General features: G+C 36.5%; 1 protein-coding gene across 1 annotated transcript in view; it reads left to right on the forward strand.

Moving 5' to 3' along the window:
- Positions 1–16,970, forward strand: part of LOC136827878 (uncharacterized) — a 162,453-nt gene extending 145,483 nt beyond the window's left edge. Inside the window, 10 exon segments of the mRNA XM_067085343.1 lie at positions 699–842; positions 1,591–2,589; positions 2,592–3,068; positions 3,228–3,376; positions 6,977–7,174; positions 8,480–8,598; positions 8,771–8,989; positions 9,805–9,903; positions 16,076–16,134; positions 16,932–16,970. Coding sequence (XP_066941444.1) covers positions 699–842; positions 1,591–2,589; positions 2,592–3,068; positions 3,228–3,376; positions 6,977–7,174; positions 8,480–8,598; positions 8,771–8,989; positions 9,805–9,903; positions 16,076–16,134; positions 16,932–16,948 — 2,480 coding nt within the window. The 3' untranslated portion in view covers positions 16,949–16,970.
- Positions 16,971–19,277: the final 2,307 nt, after the last annotated feature.

Raw genomic sequence — 19,277 nt, forward strand, 5'->3', positions numbered from 1 at the left:
TGGGTTACTATATAATTTTATATTTTTCGATTTTGGAGACTTTCTGCATTTAATTTTTATTGTGTCCTACTTCCAGTTGAATTTCAAGAAGCCAGCCCTGTGAATTCTCAGTGGATTATATAATTTTGTTTTTGGTTTTTACTGGAGTATATTTTTTGAATAAATTTTCAGTCGTTTATTTCCAAGAAACCCCATTTATTCTTAGTTCTTACTAGATTAAATGAATTTCAGTTGTCTTAAATCACTTTGTCTTTCTGTTCAGATTCAAGAACCCGCCCCATTGGGTTTTATTTTTAGTCAGTCGTTCTTTGGAGACTGCATTTAATGGTTTTCAGCTTTCAGTTGAATTTCCAAGAAGCCCCATTTATTCTTAGTTAGTTCTTACTAGATTTAATGGTTGTCTGCTGTCAGTCGAATTTCTAAGAAGCCCCATTTATTCTTAGTGGGTTCTTACTGCATTTAATGGTTTTTACTTTTACTTTCAGTCGAATTTCCAAGAAGCCCCACTTATTTTTAGTGGGTTCTTACTGCATTTAATGGTTTTTACTTTTACTTTCAGTCGAATTTCCAAGAAGTCCCACTTATTCTTAGTGGGTTCTTACTGGGTATATTTGTTTTCTACTTTCAGTCGAATTTCCAAGAAGCCCCATTCATTCTTAGTGGGGTTCTCACTGGATATATTTGTCTTCTACTTTCAGTCGAATTTCCAAGAAGCCCCATGGCTCTGAAGGTCGAAGGAGGGAAGGAGAATGGCGTGTGCTTCCTAGAGGCCGATGACATGAATGGCAGTTCTCAGTGTACCACTTCTAGTTCTATGTATCTTACTCCCAATTACAAGCCAGGTATGTTTTGAAACATTTAACCCTTTTTCCTTTGTATCCAAAAGCATGTAGAGTAAGTGTTTAAGACTAATATACACAATTGAGATGAAAAGGCTTCTTATTATTGAATAATCTAGCAGTGCTGTATAAAGTTGTAATTTTGGATTTTGCTACAAGCTTTTTTTTTTTTCACGGTACAGCTGAAGTATTTATTATTCTGCTTTTGTTTGTAATTTGGAACGCCATTGAATAAAAATGTAAAATGTATTTCAGTGCACTATGATTAATTTTTCCTTGGCAGTAATCTCAGAATTTTTTTTTTTTTTTGAAGAGTATCATTTGAAGATTTGAAGGCTAGCAAGTTTGTGAAGCTTATACTGTATAGACTGTTGATTCAAGTTTTAAATGTGATTTTCAAATGCCAGTACTTTAAAGATTCTTAAGAAGGGCAGTTGAGTAATTTAGATTGTAAACTGTATTTTTCCAGTGAAATGATGTAGTATACATTTGCTTTAATGTACATTTACCTTACTATAGTTATGTATAATACAGTACATCACAGATTTGTAAATTAAGAGTAAGATCTGCTTGAACTGGTAATTGTTTGGCTTTATAACAAGGGACAGTGGTAGATTTTGTACATAGTACGGTATTGTTGCCTTTTTCCATTCCAGACCTGTAAAAAAAAAAAAGTAGTCCTATCCTTCATTAAAAGCAGCTCAGATGGCTAATGTTGTGATTAGACTTTAACAGTAGGCTTTGATTGCAGATGAAGTAGACAACCCAGATGGTACTCCCAAGCAGGGTGATGGCTTTGAGGTTGGTAGTGATTTAGAGGAGGATTACTTTGAAGAATTCCACCTGCCTAACTCTCACGAGAATGCTTTTGTAAGGCACAAAAGCTTTCGTCGGAAGGTCAACTTGACTCCCATTGACGCCCCAGATGCCGAGAAGATTGAGGGACTGGTCAGGACCGGGGAATTCCAGAGGCACGGCAGCATCCGCCGCAAAATAACCGAGGAGCCTGCTCCTAGTCCCGAGGACGTTGTCAAGAATGACAGGTTGTCCTTAGATAGCAACGAGAACATAAAGGAGGTAGAGAGTAATGGCGTGCTGTCAGAAGTAGGAACCTTTGCAAAGGATTTGAGGGAGATAGAGAACATGTTAGATGATAACGATAATATTGGAGATGACATTTCGGATATCATTGCAGATACCAGTTTTTCTAAAGACGATCAGTCAATCAGTTTTCGTCCGCTCATCCCCTGTTCCAACACCTCGACGCCAATACCAGCAAGTGCTAAGTCTAGCAATTATGATACTATGGAACTGAGTGTCAGTGCTACAGAGGAAAGTATAAATGATGAAAGCAATGAGGAGAGTTTGAGCATAGAACAGAGTACTCTAATGAAAGTCAAAGAGTGTTTAGACTTCACAAAATATAAGGACTTATACAATCTTAGTGGCAGGTTGCAAGATATTCTGACACCCAAGGAAGTTGAGGAAATTTTAGTCAATTCGCATCGGTACAGCAGCTACTTTGACAAGGAGATCATGGAAGCCTTGCATACTTCTTTGCAAGAACATCTTAACAATAACAGCAATGGCAATACTGATAGTGGGATTTCATCCCCAAAGAGGATGATTTCTGCTGAGGGAGCTGAACTTGGGAACACTGATAAAAGTGAAATTCGAGCTGTGCTGGATGGTACCAGTGAGCCAAGTAAAGAGAGCGAAGGTAACAGTTCCAAGAGGTCGTCTGAAATATTTTAGATGATGATCTTGAAGATGAAGATACAGGCTTTAGGTTTGAGAGGCGTAGGTCACTTCGCCTCACCAAAGAGGGCTTGAAAGAGTTAGAAGTTGAGGGTGTATTTGTCGAGAGCAAAACTCAAGATATTGGTCTTAAGAAAATCCCAGCACCTGAGTTCGACCTTAGTGGTGGAACTAATGAAGAATACAATGATGAAATACCAGACTTTTCAACAGTGGGCTTAAATGACACTTCACAATCAGAAAAGACTGGAAGTCCAAGTGCCAAATCAAGTGAAATTCCCAAAACTCAAGCAGTTCCTGTTCCCCTCCCTGATATTGTGATAACTAATGTGGGTGATGAGCCTGAACAAAGTAGAAATGAACACAGCAATTTATCGGAGCTGATCTCAGAGGTTAGCGGAGTTTCAGAAATCACAACACCAAACTTAGATTCTTCAGAAAGCAAGTTTGAGTATGAAACTCCAGATGAAGGTGAAGGTAACGTTTGTAGCTGTAACTTGTGCATCATGTAAGCTGTATCCACTGTAATATATTGTTTATTAGTTGTTTATATTTTGCAGGCAGTGCGCCATTTCAAGATAAATGCTGTTTGTGTTTTGGTAAACAAAAATCCAAATGCTTTCTTTACAGAGAGGCCTTCTAGCTTGAACTTTGGAACCCTCAGTCAACGAAAAAGAATTTCTGTTGCAGATGACATATTGCAGTCTCCCATTGAGGACGACAATATTTCTGTAGCCTCAGCCTTCAGCTGCAGAAGCGATGGCGAGGATGACATTGATGTAAGTATTCCAGGGGATCTTTGTGATAAATTCCATGAACTGCTGTTTAAGTTGTGTATAGCATGACCCTGTTTGTAATTTTTAGCTTTCATGTACATTTGATGCTACAAGAGTTGGTGACAGCATTTTTTCTGAGTTAGTGAGTAATTTACTACTTTGTTAGCCAAAATTTTTTATGTGAAATCATTATTCTCAGATGATGATTTTAGTCAAACTTCCAGGTAAAATAAAAATTCTCAAATGCATCTCATATAATAGAGAAGCATCCCTTAAAATTTTGGCAATTGAAGACAAAGTTTGAGAATCTGGCAGCATTTTGAAAATGAATTGCTTTTAGAGACTCACTAGTTGGTAGAAATAACAGTATGAGGACTGTACTTTGGACAGACTCCAATCCAATCCTGTGATCTTACTAAGTCAGAGTCTGGCCTGCTGCACACGGGAATTGTCTCGAGTAGGGAGATTACCCACTTCTCACACACCGTCTTTGTATTTGTTCTTTTATTGTACAGTATATATTCTTTTCTTTACTTTAGATAACATGAAAATTGTTCTTGTTTCATATTTTATCTTCCACTCTCTTAGAGATTACGTTATTGAAATAATTAGGCTTGCAGTGAGAGGTCAGTCGAATGTTTAACTTAATTTGAAAAGTATTCAGTGTTTATTACATTACAGTGTATCCAATTATTCAGTATCCAATTTGTGAAACCCATTACCATCACTGTACTACTATTCTCAGAATGTTCAGAAAAAAAATTCTGCGTCATTTGAAATGAAAAATTTGGCTTCCTGGCTCCATCCAGTAAGATGCCAGCTGGTCATCTGGTAAGTGAAGGTTTTTTAAATCTTTTCTTGAGGCTCTGCAGCTGATTTCCACCATTTGAAGGGGGATATAAAAAGGATCTGTCATTTTATGAACCTCATGCTAGGTCTTATAGTCTGATTGGAAGATACAGTGATTGCAGAATAGAGAACTAAGTGGATGATATGGTAGGAAATTTTCAATCTTTAGCAAACTTTGTTTTTCATTTGAAGGGCATTGTTGTGTCATTAAATACCTCCCAAAGGTGTTAAAGTTACTTGGAGCGAAGTTGTCCCCTCATAAAAGTATTCCTTCCCTAAGGAAATAAAATTATAAAAGAAAATAGAAGCCTTTGTTGATAGGATATTGCTTTGGCACTAAACAGGATGGGTTCTTCTGTGTATTTGATATCAAAGTCCACAGAGTAGAAAACAACTTGGAATTCATAGCTGAGGGAAGTTCATTGATGAAATCTCAGAAATCCTTAAAAAAAAAAGTAAGCAGACAAGCTGGATCAAGTGCTTTATAAATAGTTTACTACTTATCATGTCTATCTCAGGTCCACTCATCACAGATAAGGCCAAGAAGTTTTATGAAGGTAAAAAGATCACATAGCTGTGTGCCTTCTTGGTTAAGTGATTAAAGAACTCTTCCAGGCCTGTCATGGGATGAAGAGATCACATGTCTTTGGCTAATTTAGGTATGCTGATGCTGATAGCACTGAATACTATTTACACATCTCATACTTTAACCTAACCTGAATCTGAGTCAGACTTTCAACACTGTGTAAGGGTCTTGGGAAAAGACTGCTAAAAGAAAATGACTGCATCAGTAGGTGAAACGGTCTTGGATCTCATAAACTGAAGCTTCTAATTGCTGATGTGTTACAGTTATCTAGGGAATGCATGGCAACGTTTTTCACTGGTTTCACCATTACCTCTTGCATTCATTGACGCTTACTTGAGGAAGTGGGATCTTCTTGAGGACTTTGAGGTCATCTTACTGCTGGACAGCTGTCACACCCATCTTCTTACACATGAACTTGCAATTGGGAACATTTTAGTTGTGCATGCGGTCATCCAGAAATTTAAGAACTATTTTGCATCATTTGCACAAGAGCTCCTAAATTCCATCATCTCTGCACCAGGCCTCCAGCAAGATTTCTGTCAGTGATGCCATGACATGGAAAGATGTTATGAAGTCCACTGCAAAACATTTGGTGAAAATTGTCCCGGCACTATGATCTCGGAGGATGACTAGGAGGACTTAGTTGGTTCTGGGAGACAAGGACCACTCAGTTCAAGAATACCTGTTCTATGCATATTCTACATTGTCTCCCTCCAGGCCTAGATCCTCATCTATCCCCATTCTCCACATCTTCCATGGAATTCCTTTAGCTCTTCCTCCTGCTATTTTCATATGTACATACTACTTTTCTAAACAACTGGTACTCATCCAACCTCAACACGTCTAAACCACGTCCATCTGCAAAATTTTAGTCTTGTTTTCCAGCTGCTGGACACCACATCTCTCCATCACTTCCTCATTCATGATGCAGTCTGCCCACTTTCAATGAGTCTTGGCATTTTGTAGATACCTTTTTAAAATATTTAGTTTCTTGATCAGTGCTTAGGCATTGATAAGAGTAGTACAGGCCTATATATGCATCATAAGTCTTTACTCTTTCTACTAATCAAGTACCTTTTGTCATACTGTCCTCTCAATCCATGCTTCACTGTCTAGCGTAACCTGTCCTTCTACCACAGTGTGGTCCTTCACATTTTGTCTTCCCCATTCACTCATATGTTTTGGACCATGGGAATTTTTCTCCATTTGCTCCTAGCAAGCCTGAATATTTCTTGTTGTAGGGGCTTAATATTTTTTTTTTTGGTTTTGTTTAGTACATAATTGGTGCAGTATGATGGGAACAGATTTGCAGGTTTATTATTATTATTATTATTATTAGCAGCAACAGCAGCAGCAGCGGCATGCAAAGAACAGTCACGTAAAATCATACCAAATACATACAGTATTTTGAGGACTCTTATGTAGCCTGTAGACCTCAAAAGCTAAAGAATTTTCATGATTATAATGATATACTGCACAAGTGTGCACAAGAAGAGTCCCTCCGTATCGTGAATTATTATTATTATTATTGGGTAAGTTTTCAAGATGACATGTTTTAATTTGATGGACATCAGCATTGCAGCAATCATTTATGAGAATGACAGTATCTGTTTTCTGTGCTCATAATTAATGCAGCTTTGCCTGCTTTATCTGCATCATTTTCTTTTACTCATACATGAGCGTACTGCATACTGGTGTGTACTGTTGGTGTGATTTCGTAGGCAAATCGGCCCCATGGGTCTGACGTGTGATTTGGAAGCCCTCGGTTATCAGGACCTTGAGTAGTTCTAATTGATCTTAGAGGGGATTTCTCCTGGTTGTGGTTGATGGATTTTAGAGGTTTCATTCTGCTGATCATGGTTGAATGATTTTAAAGGTTTTTACTGCTACGTAGTTGTAAGAAACAAGCAAAGGTATTTCACAGGTATATCCTCAAGCCATAATAAATGAGAAAACAGGTAACTCTGTGTTTTCGTTAGTTTGTAGCCTTTGGAATTATGCAATTTGACATCAAAAGTAAAATTATTTTGTAAGATTTTTTCATACTGAACAGCTTTAATCTTAATATTGATTATACAGTATCACATAGTAGAAAAAGAGGATTGGAATAAAAGTTAATGTATTTAACAAGACGCGATGCATAAAGATATTCTTTTATCTTTTCAAAGGATGACTTCGAAGCGCCCGAAATCCGAATAAAATGCAAAATCTATCCTAATTTGGAGCCGATACCACCTCCACCTGAGCAGCTCATACCAGAATTCTCGGCAGCGGAAGAAACTGCCGAGGAAAGACACTGGAGAAGTGTAGTTATTGGAGGTGTCTGGAGGAGAATCGACATGAAGGTCATTGCACCTTATCGCAAGGTATGCCTTTTACATAATGTATTTGTGTGATTCAGTGTTGGGGAGCTAGGGATTTGGACTATGCCAAAAATCCAGTCTTGAGAGTGAACGTAGTTTCGTGATGAATCTTGCCGTTACCATGCATCCGTTGGGAATTTTATGGCTCTCCCGGATGTCTTAAATTACTGATACTGACTTTTGAAACAAGATACAGTCTGTAGTTGAGTTTGTTGTGAAAGAGAAATACACTTCCCTTTTTGCCTGGGTTGGTTTTTGTTTAGTTTTATGACAAACTGGGGTCACAACAACAAAGATCATTCACATGTTTTACCTGATGTGTAATAGCTTTAGTGAACCTGAGAATTTTGAGAATTAATTAAATTTTTTTCAGATTTCAGTATATGTATTGAATATGTGAGCAACTACTGAAGCATAGTGTAAAGTTCTTTTGTTTTCTATAGAATTATTTAATGTAAAGCTTTAATTAAACATCAATGTTAATATTGTAGTTTCAAAGGTGAGGTTCTATATATGCTTGTCTAATTATGACCTAAGTTTTGACTTTAGAATCATATAGCATTTGTACAGTTAGATTCTGTTGTATCTGATACACATCACTTTATGCCCATATTGCTGAATTTCATTAAATTATTCCCACTGAATGTTATGGGACTTGATTCTTGACCACAGTATGACAGAGAATGAAGATGTTAAACTTGAATATCATACCCTGTACATTTCAGTACAGGTATAACAATCAAGAGACAGGTATACTGGATTCTGTTACTGTTTACTGGGTTTGTTTTTCATTTTCAGTCCTACTCTAGTCAGAAAAGACTCTCTGCAGGCCCACAGCTCAAAAGGCAACCCTTGTTAGTTTAATCAGTAAGCATCACTAATCTGGATTTTGCTGGTGTAGCAGTCAGTAAATATGAATTTTTTTAAAACTCTTCCTGAAACACTGTAGGGATACATTCTTCAAAGGCTCTGAAGTATCATTGCAAAATCTTTTCTGAACTGAACACCTTTAATGCTAAGTCAGGTACTGAATCTCAGACATTCAGTCCTATCTTGCTTAATTGTAACTGTTGTATTTCCAACCACTTAACCTTTGTAAAATCACGTTTTATTTGCAACCACTTAGGATCAGTAGTGATGGTCAGTTCTTGTTTGTAATCCAACAGTCTCTACCTCAAATATTGTACATCTCACTTATTGGTAGGAATTTTTCTTTATTTAGCTGTTAATAATATAATACACTGTATGTAGTACTGATGCAATTTGACTGGATGAAGTAATAAAATAATTTCATGGTAACATTTGCAGTGCATAAGCCACGGAGGGTATCTTGGTGATACGCAAAACGCAGTCATAGTCATCTGTGCATGCCAGTTGCCTGATAGATCAAGAAGAGATTACAACTATGTTATGGACAATCTTTTCTTGTGAGTTTGGTGTTTTTACCCTCTTTGTGATGTTATAATTTGTTTACTGTGTTTTGTGCATATAATTATGAATTAAAACTAATTTGGATACCGGCATTATATTTGACCTTCATTTTACTAATTTTGTATTTGGTAATAAACAGTAAGTTGATATCTTTTCTTTGGGTTGCAGGTATGTATTGTCAACTTTGGAGCAGTTGATTGCAGATGATTATGTTTTGGTTTATTTAGCTGGTGGTACCCCAAAGTCTCACATGCCAAACTTTCACTGGCTAAAAAGGGCATATCAAATGATCGATAGAAAGTTGAGAAAAAATCTAAAGGCCCTTCACGTTGTACATCCCACATTTTGGGTGCGGACTGTAGTGGCATTTTCCAGACCATTCATAAGGTAAGACCAATATGTTGCCTGCTTTTGTGCAATGTGTGTGCAGTTTTAATTACAAATGTCAAAGACCTCATCATCTTTCTAAAAGTAAAATAAAATTTAGCTTCCCTAAGTTGAGAAGCTACTAAAGTAATGTTTCCATTATTTGTACTCAATGCCTACTTTGCTTGTATTCTCCATATTTGAGGGAGTTGTTTCCTCGCAAACCCAATATGTTAGCACTTTTGTTCTCGGTATTCTGGACACTTAAGTTCATGGTCAAATAAAAATTACAGTTAATATTATCATACAAACCCATTTTAGTACATATATTGAGAGTTCCAGCCTCCCACCACTCAAATTTCCCATAGTTGAAGGCTCAGAAGACACATTGTATGTCTTGGACTGCCGCTGGGATGATTTTGTAACACAAGAAATGACTAATTACAAGTATAGAGTTAATATGAAAAAAATAATTTCATTTAAAAGTTATATTTGAAATTTACTTCTGCCAGTCACTTCATGGATGTTTCATGTGCGTTACTGCAAGCAGGTTTACCAAGGAAGTTACTTATTCACATGAACACAGTAGCTGTCCCTAATGAATTTTTCCACATCAAATCTTGAGTGTTTAGTTACTGGATTTTTTTGTTATTGGTAATTTTGATTTTTAGTCATTCAAAGTTTGGTAAAGTTACTCCCTAAGGCTTCAGCATCTAATATCCTACTTATTTGTGACTGAAGAGTTTGGTTATAAGATGTTACAGTACATTAAGAGTACTGCAATGCACATGCATCTTCAGTAGGAGAATAAACACCAAGAATTTTTTTGCTTGCAGCACGAAGTTCTACCGAAAACTGTCGTTTGTGAATAACTTAACGGAATTGGCACAGATGGTGCCGCTGGATCAGCTTGATATTCCCGACGCCGTTAAGCAGTGAGTAATTGGCTGTCGTTTGATCGCTGCCTGGCTTCACTAGTCTTTTTTTTATGGATTGTTGCATGCCATTTAATATCAGTATGAATTGTGTTATATTCTTTGTATTAACATTAATCTTTAATATGATTTCCCCTTTGTTGTAAGTGTAAATTTCTTTCGTTTTTCAAGCGATTTCATTGACCCAGGTAAAGTTTTTAAGTGTGAATCCTGAGATAGAGTACAGTAAAGCGCTTTTTAGACTGAAAATTACTGTACTGATTACCTAACCTGTTCTCCTTTTCTGTATAAAAATAATAATTCACCTTCTCAAGCTTGTTTGACTAGTTTTTTGTCTTACTTTTTTACTTATTGTTTCTTACTTAAGGTCGTAGTTGTAGGGGTGTGAAATGGGTGACCTAAGAGATGTTTCTACTGTGTGAAATAATGTGGTAAATGTAACTGAAAATGGAGAAATGTTGGGTATATTGTGTATTCTTTTGTGGTCTCCCATTTTGTACATGATCGTCGGTGTAAACATGATTCACAGTTCTCTTCTGCACAGTGAAAGAGAGTTTATGCCTTGGTTATGTTGGGTGGTGCTCATACGGCTAAAATGCCAAAACTTTGGTCTGAGCCCCAACCTTTGCCAGGCCAGTGTGTTAATTCTTTCGTCAAGGGACACTAAGCACACTTCCTTTCATTTGCCATTTTCCTTTTTTCATCAAAAGGTGTGCTAGACAAGCTAATTAAGAGGTAAAGTTTAATGGTGGATTGTCAAGAAGTAGGTTTCTTCTTTACTTGGTCATATTCTTGTTTGCTCTCTTCTTTTATATTTAAAATCCATTATGACTGTCTCCCAGTTAATGTGGCAGTCTAAGAGGGCTTTTGCTACGCACGTTGTGTTCAGGCCACTTATGTTTTTGATGTTTATTTTGTAGAGGTGGCTGTCAGTGAGTTTTTGGATCTTGTTCATTGGCTCTTGCTTCGTCGTATGCTTTTAGGCTCCAGCAAGAGGTTCCCAGATGTTCTGGGATTCAGAGATGTCAGCTTGCTTCTGGTCAAGGGTTTTCCTACTGGAGTCTTGTTCCAATATTTAACTTCAGTGATTTATCCCTAGAGTCCCACAGGTCAGGGGGTGCTTCAAATGAACCTTGTTTGAGTTTTCCTGGCCTGTCTCTTGACTGGCTGCATACTTTCATCCTTCTGCCAATTTGACTGTTCCACTATATGAGTCATCAAGATTGGCTTATGGTAGAGAATATTTTGTCTAGGCTACAGAGGTTACATCCTGAACTATTATTCTGGTGTCCTTAAGTGACCTTGCTTTCATTCGTCCTGGCTTTTTCATCAACCAGTGTTCTCTGCCATCCTGGGGCAGGCACTAAGCATTGCCAAGCTAATTCATTGTTTTGTGCTCCTGGTGGGAGTGGATTTATGTCTTTGCATTTTCTTCCACAGCAGACTGGAGATCCTTTTATTGCAAATCTCTAAGCATGGGAGCACTCCTTTTGGATTAGCCCTTACCAACTACCTGTCTTCTTTCCTTCGTGGACTTTGTGGTATCTGCTTCTTAGCCATGACAATTATTTTATGATGATGAATGTGTTTTTGATAACGCTGTTTTTACAATAAAACAAGTTCTTATAACACCAATTCATCATACACTCATGTAATTTTGTTACAAAGTTATTTGAAGAAAATTCTGTATCCTTCAAACTCAGATGCATCTTTAGTTAGTGGTTTTTAACAAACACAGAAACTGACGTACGTTTGGTATTATTGATCAGTACCCCATGTTACCTTTGAGGTCTTGTTAATCTATTGATTGTTTGTACCTGATAAAGGAGCCTGCTCATATTTCTGGTAAAGTACCGACTCTTGTTCTGAACAAATATAATAACCATTGTTGATGAGGCTAACACCTGTGGAAGCGTTTTCACCTCTGATGTGGCTCATTGAAGGATATGTAAGTTAATCAATATACTGTAATCTGATATTGCTATTGGAAAATACAAACTAGGGTACAGTCAACCCTACCACAGATCCATAGTAAATGAGGTATGAGATTGCACTGTAGGCAGTTATAATTATGAGATTGCACTATAGCCAGTTATAATTTATTGATAAACAGATATTGTACCGTGCTTTCACTCTTTGGTTTGTTTATTGTTTATTATACTTTACTTTGCATATGTAATACTCTACTTAATGATTCTTAATGTTTTATGATAGATGATGTTACTTTTGACTGCAACCTTTTTCATAATATTTCCAAGACTTGTCAGATTTTGCCAGAAAACTAGTCATTTCTCATAAGTATTCTTGTATGGAGGATAATAAGGCTTCTCGTACGTTTGAGAAGATGATACTAATACTGCATACTTCAGAACTTTTGTTTTATCACTATTGACCTGGATGTCAGTAGCCTTGAGGACATTATTACTTGAAATATTATGTTGGCAAACTTCCATAAGCTCTGAACTTGATTTACAATAGCAATCTTTCATGCTTCCTCCAGGAGAAATAGTTCATGCTGCTCACTGCACACGACAGTGACGTCAGCATTCAGTGGAGGTGACTTCTTATTACTGTAAAACTGTAGAACAGTCTTCATGGCTAGTCTTGTTGATGCTAGAGTGCTAATAACTGAGTCTGTATGCTACTTGAAAGTGCTGTGTCCAGTTGCCTTAGTTTTTTATGACATTTGTTTATATACAGTATCTGGTCATTTATTTTTTGTAATTTTCCTGTGAACTCATTGTCCATTCTATTTGGTAAACTTTCTTTGCAAGTTATTGGACTTTAGGATTGTTCTACATGAATATTTGTTAATTTTGAATAATAATAATAATAATAATAATAATAATAATAATAATAATAATAATAATAATAATAATAATATCATCATCATCATCTCAGAGGAAGACCCTCTTTCAAACAAGCTTCACTAAAAAGAATGGCAGTCTGGTTGGGTTGAGTTTGTATTGCAATTCCTCAATTGAAGCATGAACTCAATGGTCCTGGACTTGCTGCAAGTCAGGATGGGAAGATTCTTGAATAATTAAGTCCTGAAGCAAGGGTTCATATGCAGGAACCTTCTCCTTGCTGTATGCTGAGATACTCCTGATTGGGCACATGCATTCTCTTCCTGGAGTGAAGCTTCATATAGAGAATAACCTGAGAGAAATGTGTGCAAACCCTTCCAGGAGAGGTTGAATCTTTTTAAATGTTGTGTAGTAGCACAACTTACCAAATAAGGTCTGGTTAACACTTCAGACATAAAACATGAAGGAATCATTGATGACTGCAAAATGGATTCAAGCATAAGTAATGCAATGTCACTAACAACTTGTCACAGCGTTTGGTCTTGCGTTTAAGCCATGCTTCAGGCTTGATAGAGCAATTGTAGCACACAGTCTTTCTGTGTGTGTGAGGGGGTGTTGGTTTGGGGCCCATAGGCTTTGCCGAGCCATCGGCAGTCATATGATTGGCTCCCCCCAGGTCCCATGTGAGTAGAGGTAGGATTTGGGTACTGATTGTACATGTGTCTTCAGTCTCTAGGACATGAAGCAACACCTGTCCTTTTGTTCTGCTGCTCATCAGCGGCGTTTAAATTGTAGGTTTTTATATCTTCCCTCTTGAAAATAAATCTTTGGAACACCTGCGCACATGATAGTAGTACTTGAAAATACTAACAGATACAGTACATGTTTAACTTCAGGGAGGAATAATTTCCCTAAATTTTAGACACAGAGTAATTGATATGGTGGGGAATTTTGTTTTTCCATTTATGAAAAAAATTACCACTACTTACTGAATTGAGTGCTCACTCACTCGAGCCTCTTATATATACTAATTATTGAATGTTTTAAGCATTGAAATATACTGTAATGTATTTTGAGGCTGGTAACGTACAAGTCTTTTATAAAGTTTATTAAGTATAGTGTTCACATACTGCTGATCTTGGATGAAAAATTTATATTTGTAGAATTTCCCCTAAGTTATTTTTAGCAGTGGATCTCTTATTAGTATTGTTACCTAATACACTTAAAAACCTTAAACTTTACAAGGACTGATGTCTTTATCAAGTTAATATTCATATCATCAGAGGAAATGAAACGAGATAAAAATTTCTACGAGGACATTATTTATATCAGGTTCCCATTTGGTTGTGTGACAACTTGACCATTCTGGTTTTTGTGGTTATGCTGCCAATCTGATGGTCATTGGCCTTCCCTCCATCCAAGAAATAAGTGTGGATTGTTTGTTTCCTTGGCAAATCTTGAGAGCTTTGTCTTCAGGAGTTTTTTTTCCAGCCACCATTGGTATCGAGACAATGAAGAACCCCAATATAACCATGCAGGAATGTGACAATATTGTTCCTGTACAAAAGTTCGCTCTCCATAAAAATTATTCTTCCGTTGAAATCCCAACAATGTATGATTATTGCATTACTTCTGTTATTGATATTAACAACTCTTTACTGGTCCTGATGCATTTTTCTAGATTCCCTCTGGCTATGTATGCCAAATTGCAACTGTTGCAACTGATATATATTTCGGCTTTGCCTTTTTCCTTCATTGTCCAGTTTACACTTCTTCACTACCAGACTGGAGGATATGTCTTGCTCTTTACAGAGCATTGTCCAAAAACCAGGTTGAATAGGACAGATCATGAAAACACATTTTTATGAAATTTATCTTTGTCTAAATTAGCAGGGCCACAAGGTCTGTGGGCTCTTAGGAAGAGACATGCAGCTCCTTTTAGTTTTCTGTAAAAGAAGACTATTGTGCCGGCTTTGTCCGTCCGCACTTTTTTCTGTCTGCACTTTTTCTGTCCACCCTCAGATTTTAAAAACTGCTGAAGCTTGAGGGCTGCAGTGTTGATCATCCACCCTCCAATCATCAAACATACCAAATTGCAGCCCTCTAGCCTCAGTAGTTTTTATTTTATTTAAGGTTAAAATTAGCCATAATCGTTTTTCTGGCAGTGATATAGGGTAGGTCACCACCGGCCCGTGGTTAGTTTCGTGGCCGCAGCTCATACAGCATTATACCGAGACCACCGAAAGGTAGATCTGTTTTGGTGGCCTTGATTATACGCTGTAGTGGCTGTACAGAAAACTCGATTGCACTGAAGAAACTTTGGCGCATTTTTACCTTTTTTTTTAAAAGTGAATGTAGGAATTCATAGCATGGTGAACTTACCTGGGTTTCAAAGTGTCAGAGTATGGTAGCAGTAGTAGAAGTAGTAGCATCATAAGGTCAGACCTGACTGTGGTTAGATGTTTAGGTGATTAAAAGCCCAGTCATTATTAATGGTCTAGCATTGTTAAAAGTATGCAGTAGTTTTGCTTGGATCCAGTTAGTAGTAAACTTTAGGATACTAGAGATGGTTCAGAGATATACAGTACATTAAAGGAAGTTTTATTTAGCCACCAGATCTGTATGCACAGTACTGCTATGGGACCCCAGTACTAAAGTTGTCGGTAATTATATTTTGATCTAATACAGTAAGTAAGTGTGTGTGGAATTTTTTCAAGAGATATACCTAATACTTCAAGAGAAAGTTTGAGAGTACACTATATGAATTATGTCAGTACTTGGGTTATATATGTCTTTTATTCTGCTATTTTATGTAAACTACATAGGTATAAGGTGGTCTAGGTTAGGGGAATTATAGGTACTGTTTAAAAATTTTAATTCCTAGTTCCTGATATACCTGATACATCAACAGAAAGTTTGAGAGTACTGTATATAAATTATATTAGTACTTGGGTTATATATGAGGTCTTTTATTCTGCTATTTTATGTAAACTACATAGGTATAAGGTGGTCTAGATTAGGGGAATGATAGGTACTGTATAAAAATTTTAATTCCTAGTTCCCAAGGTATATTTAGTGCATTCAGTAATCAAAAAGATGACGTACAGATTACGTGCTAGCTTGTTAGCTTCAGCCGTAGTGAGTTATGACCACAAGATTTACTTCTTTTTACTAAGTTTTATGCTAATTTTGTTTTCTATTTATCTTCAGTATGCAACTGTCTGATGTTATTTTGTGCCATTCCAGTACCTTGCATTTTAAGTTTTATTTAGAACTGTACTTTGTGCATGATATTTTGTGAAAGGTGAAGGCTAGTCATTGAATTAGAGATCATACCCCACTAACCTCTGTTCTCCATATCCCAGCCACGATGAAAATAGGAGAACCATCTTATCTATGCTGGGCTTAGCTCCCTCTCATCCAGGTAAAGCTTGAAAGCCCTTGGCTCTTTAACCCTTTAAAATTGTTAGAGGTTTGTATCGTTCCAATAATTTCCTGTTATATGACACTGATGTATTTCACGAATTGTGTTAGGTATCGTTTCCTTTGCAAAACCCCTTTCATTGAATTCTTTAGTTAGTATTCTCTCCTTTATTGAAAAGAAACTGGGTTTGCACAAAGCACTATTGTACTCCATCACATCTTTAAATTTTTCATCACGTCTTGGTTTAGGGTTTTAGTAAAATTCCCTTTCCTTGTAACTATCTTATTTCAAAAATCTTTTAGGAAGTTGATATACATGCAGTTTCTTTTAGCAAATATTCACCTTGTTCAGTAATCTTCTTTTTAGTAAATCTATGCTCACATCTAACACAACTCCAATTGAAAACATCATTTTAGAATGTGCAAAGTTAGGGTTACTTTTCTACATTCCTATCTTAAAGTACTAATATCAGTCCACGTTTTGTTTAAAATTTAGGTAGTCTTAAACTGAATGTTGCAAACAAGTGCATTTGATTGTACAACATTGCTTTGAAATGGTTGCAATTAAAACTTATTACTTGCATGAGTTGGTCATTGGGTAGTTTGATGACTTTCTATTGTAATTTGAAAGGTAAGAATTTAAGTAATTTTGATAGTTGGTATCAAATGTAATTAGATTTAAGAGTAAATGATACATTCCATATCTGATGATGATGATGATAAAATAGTTATAGTGTGATTTTATAAAATGAACTCCGTCAGAATTAGCTTTATGCTTATAAAAGATTTGTGTTTCAGAGCGGACTTTGAACTGATGATCAAGGAGAAAAAGAAAAATATGTTGAAAAGTCGTGGATCTTCAGCTACATCGAGATGAGTTGAAAGAAAGAACTCGGAAAATTTTGATGGAAAAATTATGAGCCATTGGCATCGGGAGGCTGTAAATAATGATAACCCTTTAGATACCAATGAAAAGCTAATTAATTACAAAGGTTTTACTTTGCCTTAAATAGCTGGATTATTGCTCTTAAGAGGAAGAGTTGATATCAAACTTATTTGAATCCCTAAGAAATGTTGTAAATAGTAAAACTAGGAAGGATTAAATTCTGATACTCCTCTTGAGTTCTTTGACAGTTCTTACATTCACTTTTGGCATCTCCATGTGATAAAATGTGATAACAGTGATGGGTACCCCCAAAACTTGGTTGTAGTTTAGGCATTAACCACACTGGCAGTTCTTATGAAAATTAAAGATGTAAGTATGTAGATATAACTTAACATTGAGATATTTATCTATAGCAATACAAGGTGGTTGTATAGAATTCTTAATGATGTACATAATTATTTTAGGGATCAAGTACAGTACTGTAATTAGCTATCATACTTCTTGATTAATTAGAAAAAACCAATCCATGCTTTTATTCATTACTATTTAAAAGCTTCTAAGACAGGTTTCATCACTAGTCTTTCAGCAGTAACCCAGTTTCCGATGGTTTTTAGATAATACTGTAGCGTGTTTCCCTTAAGACCTTGTGCTCAGATGCATCAGGTTTGGAAACTGCATTATGCTTGTTTTCGAGTATAGAGTCAAATTTTACCTTAACAGCAGAAGCAACAACTACTTTAAATCATTGTAATGTCTATATATTTATTTTCTTTTGTATAATAAATATTACAGAAACTAGGGTTCAACTTTTTCTTCCGAGTTCATCCACTGTAGATCCATTAATTAAAAATAACCTTACTCTCATGCAATATGTCTTCAGTCGGTCCAACTTTCTTTGACCCTGAAGAACAAAGCACCAATGTGAATACTCAGAAGCCTCTACTATTAGTCATTCTTTCTTGTGACGGTGCATTGTGTGTTGCTTTTCCATAATTCGCATCTTTCGTATGGTGTGCCATTCATTTTTTAATTTTACTTTTCCTGATCAAAGTGATTTGTAGTGTTTAGTGATTTTTGAAAGGATAATTATTACATAAGGTTTACTTTTCAGGCTGTTGGTGTCACTCTGCCACAGAGGATTACTCAAATATTACTGCTTGGTTGCTTTCCACTTTCAGGCATTCTTGTGTGGAATTTTACTCTGCATTGTTTTCCTGTAACTGTGATTATTTTTTCAGTATATGCAAATTTCTAGTTATTTTTCTTGATTGATTTTTGGCAACTCCATTTTCAGTTGTGCATTTTTGGTTCATTGAACCATTTTTATCAGTGATTTACTGTATATTTTTTATTTGAACAATTAATTTTGCTTTTTGGACTACTATACTCTGGTACTGTCTAATTGCAGCATAACCATATGACTTGAGTTATTAGATTTTTGGTTTTGTGAATCCCAATTACAATAATTGACAGTGCCTCAGTGTACATGTGTGGAGGTAGGTGAGCAACATGCTTGTAGCTCTTCAGTTGTCCTCTCTGGATAAAAAGATCCAGCAATATTTGATTTCCAGACCTGCCTTGGAGTATTTTGATCTGTGAACCAATGGTTGTTACTTTATACCCAGGAGAAGGTTTACAAACTTTGGATCTCTTTGGATGAGGCTAACACTTCTGGTCTTCCAAAGCAAATTATGAAATGAGCCTTTCAGTCTGTTAGAAAATCAGTGGCCCTGACTAGGGATTTTGCTGAGAAGAGGCAGCAGCAGCTTTTGTATATTGTAAGTACACTGCAAGTCAGCAAAAAATGCAATAACAATATACAGTTCTTTGATTTTTCATAATTTGAAATTTGTAATTTTATTATCTGCATTGATGTTACATGCATCAGATTTACTGCAGGAAAACCAGAGGTACATCTGGATGATCCAGTGCCAAACAGCATTTGAGACACAGACACTGATAAGCGCATCACCTATGCTGAAGACGCCTGATTTTGTGGCTGCACTTTCTGCAACCCATGGCCTATTTTTCACACGTTCAACAGACATCACATCAGCTACTGATGCCACTGCCCCCTTCGTCCAAGCTCTGAGTAAGAACCCTAATGTTCCTTCTGACATTCCAACTGTGCACTCTCTCTCATGAGGAGGTAAGTCCTCTACAGAAGTTCCCGTTTCTTTTGGATTGTCTATTTATTACCGTGAGGCATTCCTCTGTCTTGGCCTTTGTCCTCGTGCCTCATCTTCCAGCCTTTCCTG

This window comes from Macrobrachium rosenbergii, chromosome 3, assembly GCF_040412425.1.
Source record: "Macrobrachium rosenbergii isolate ZJJX-2024 chromosome 3, ASM4041242v1, whole genome shotgun sequence".
In the NCBI taxonomy this organism is placed as follows: Eukaryota; Metazoa; Arthropoda; class Malacostraca; order Decapoda; family Palaemonidae; genus Macrobrachium; species Macrobrachium rosenbergii.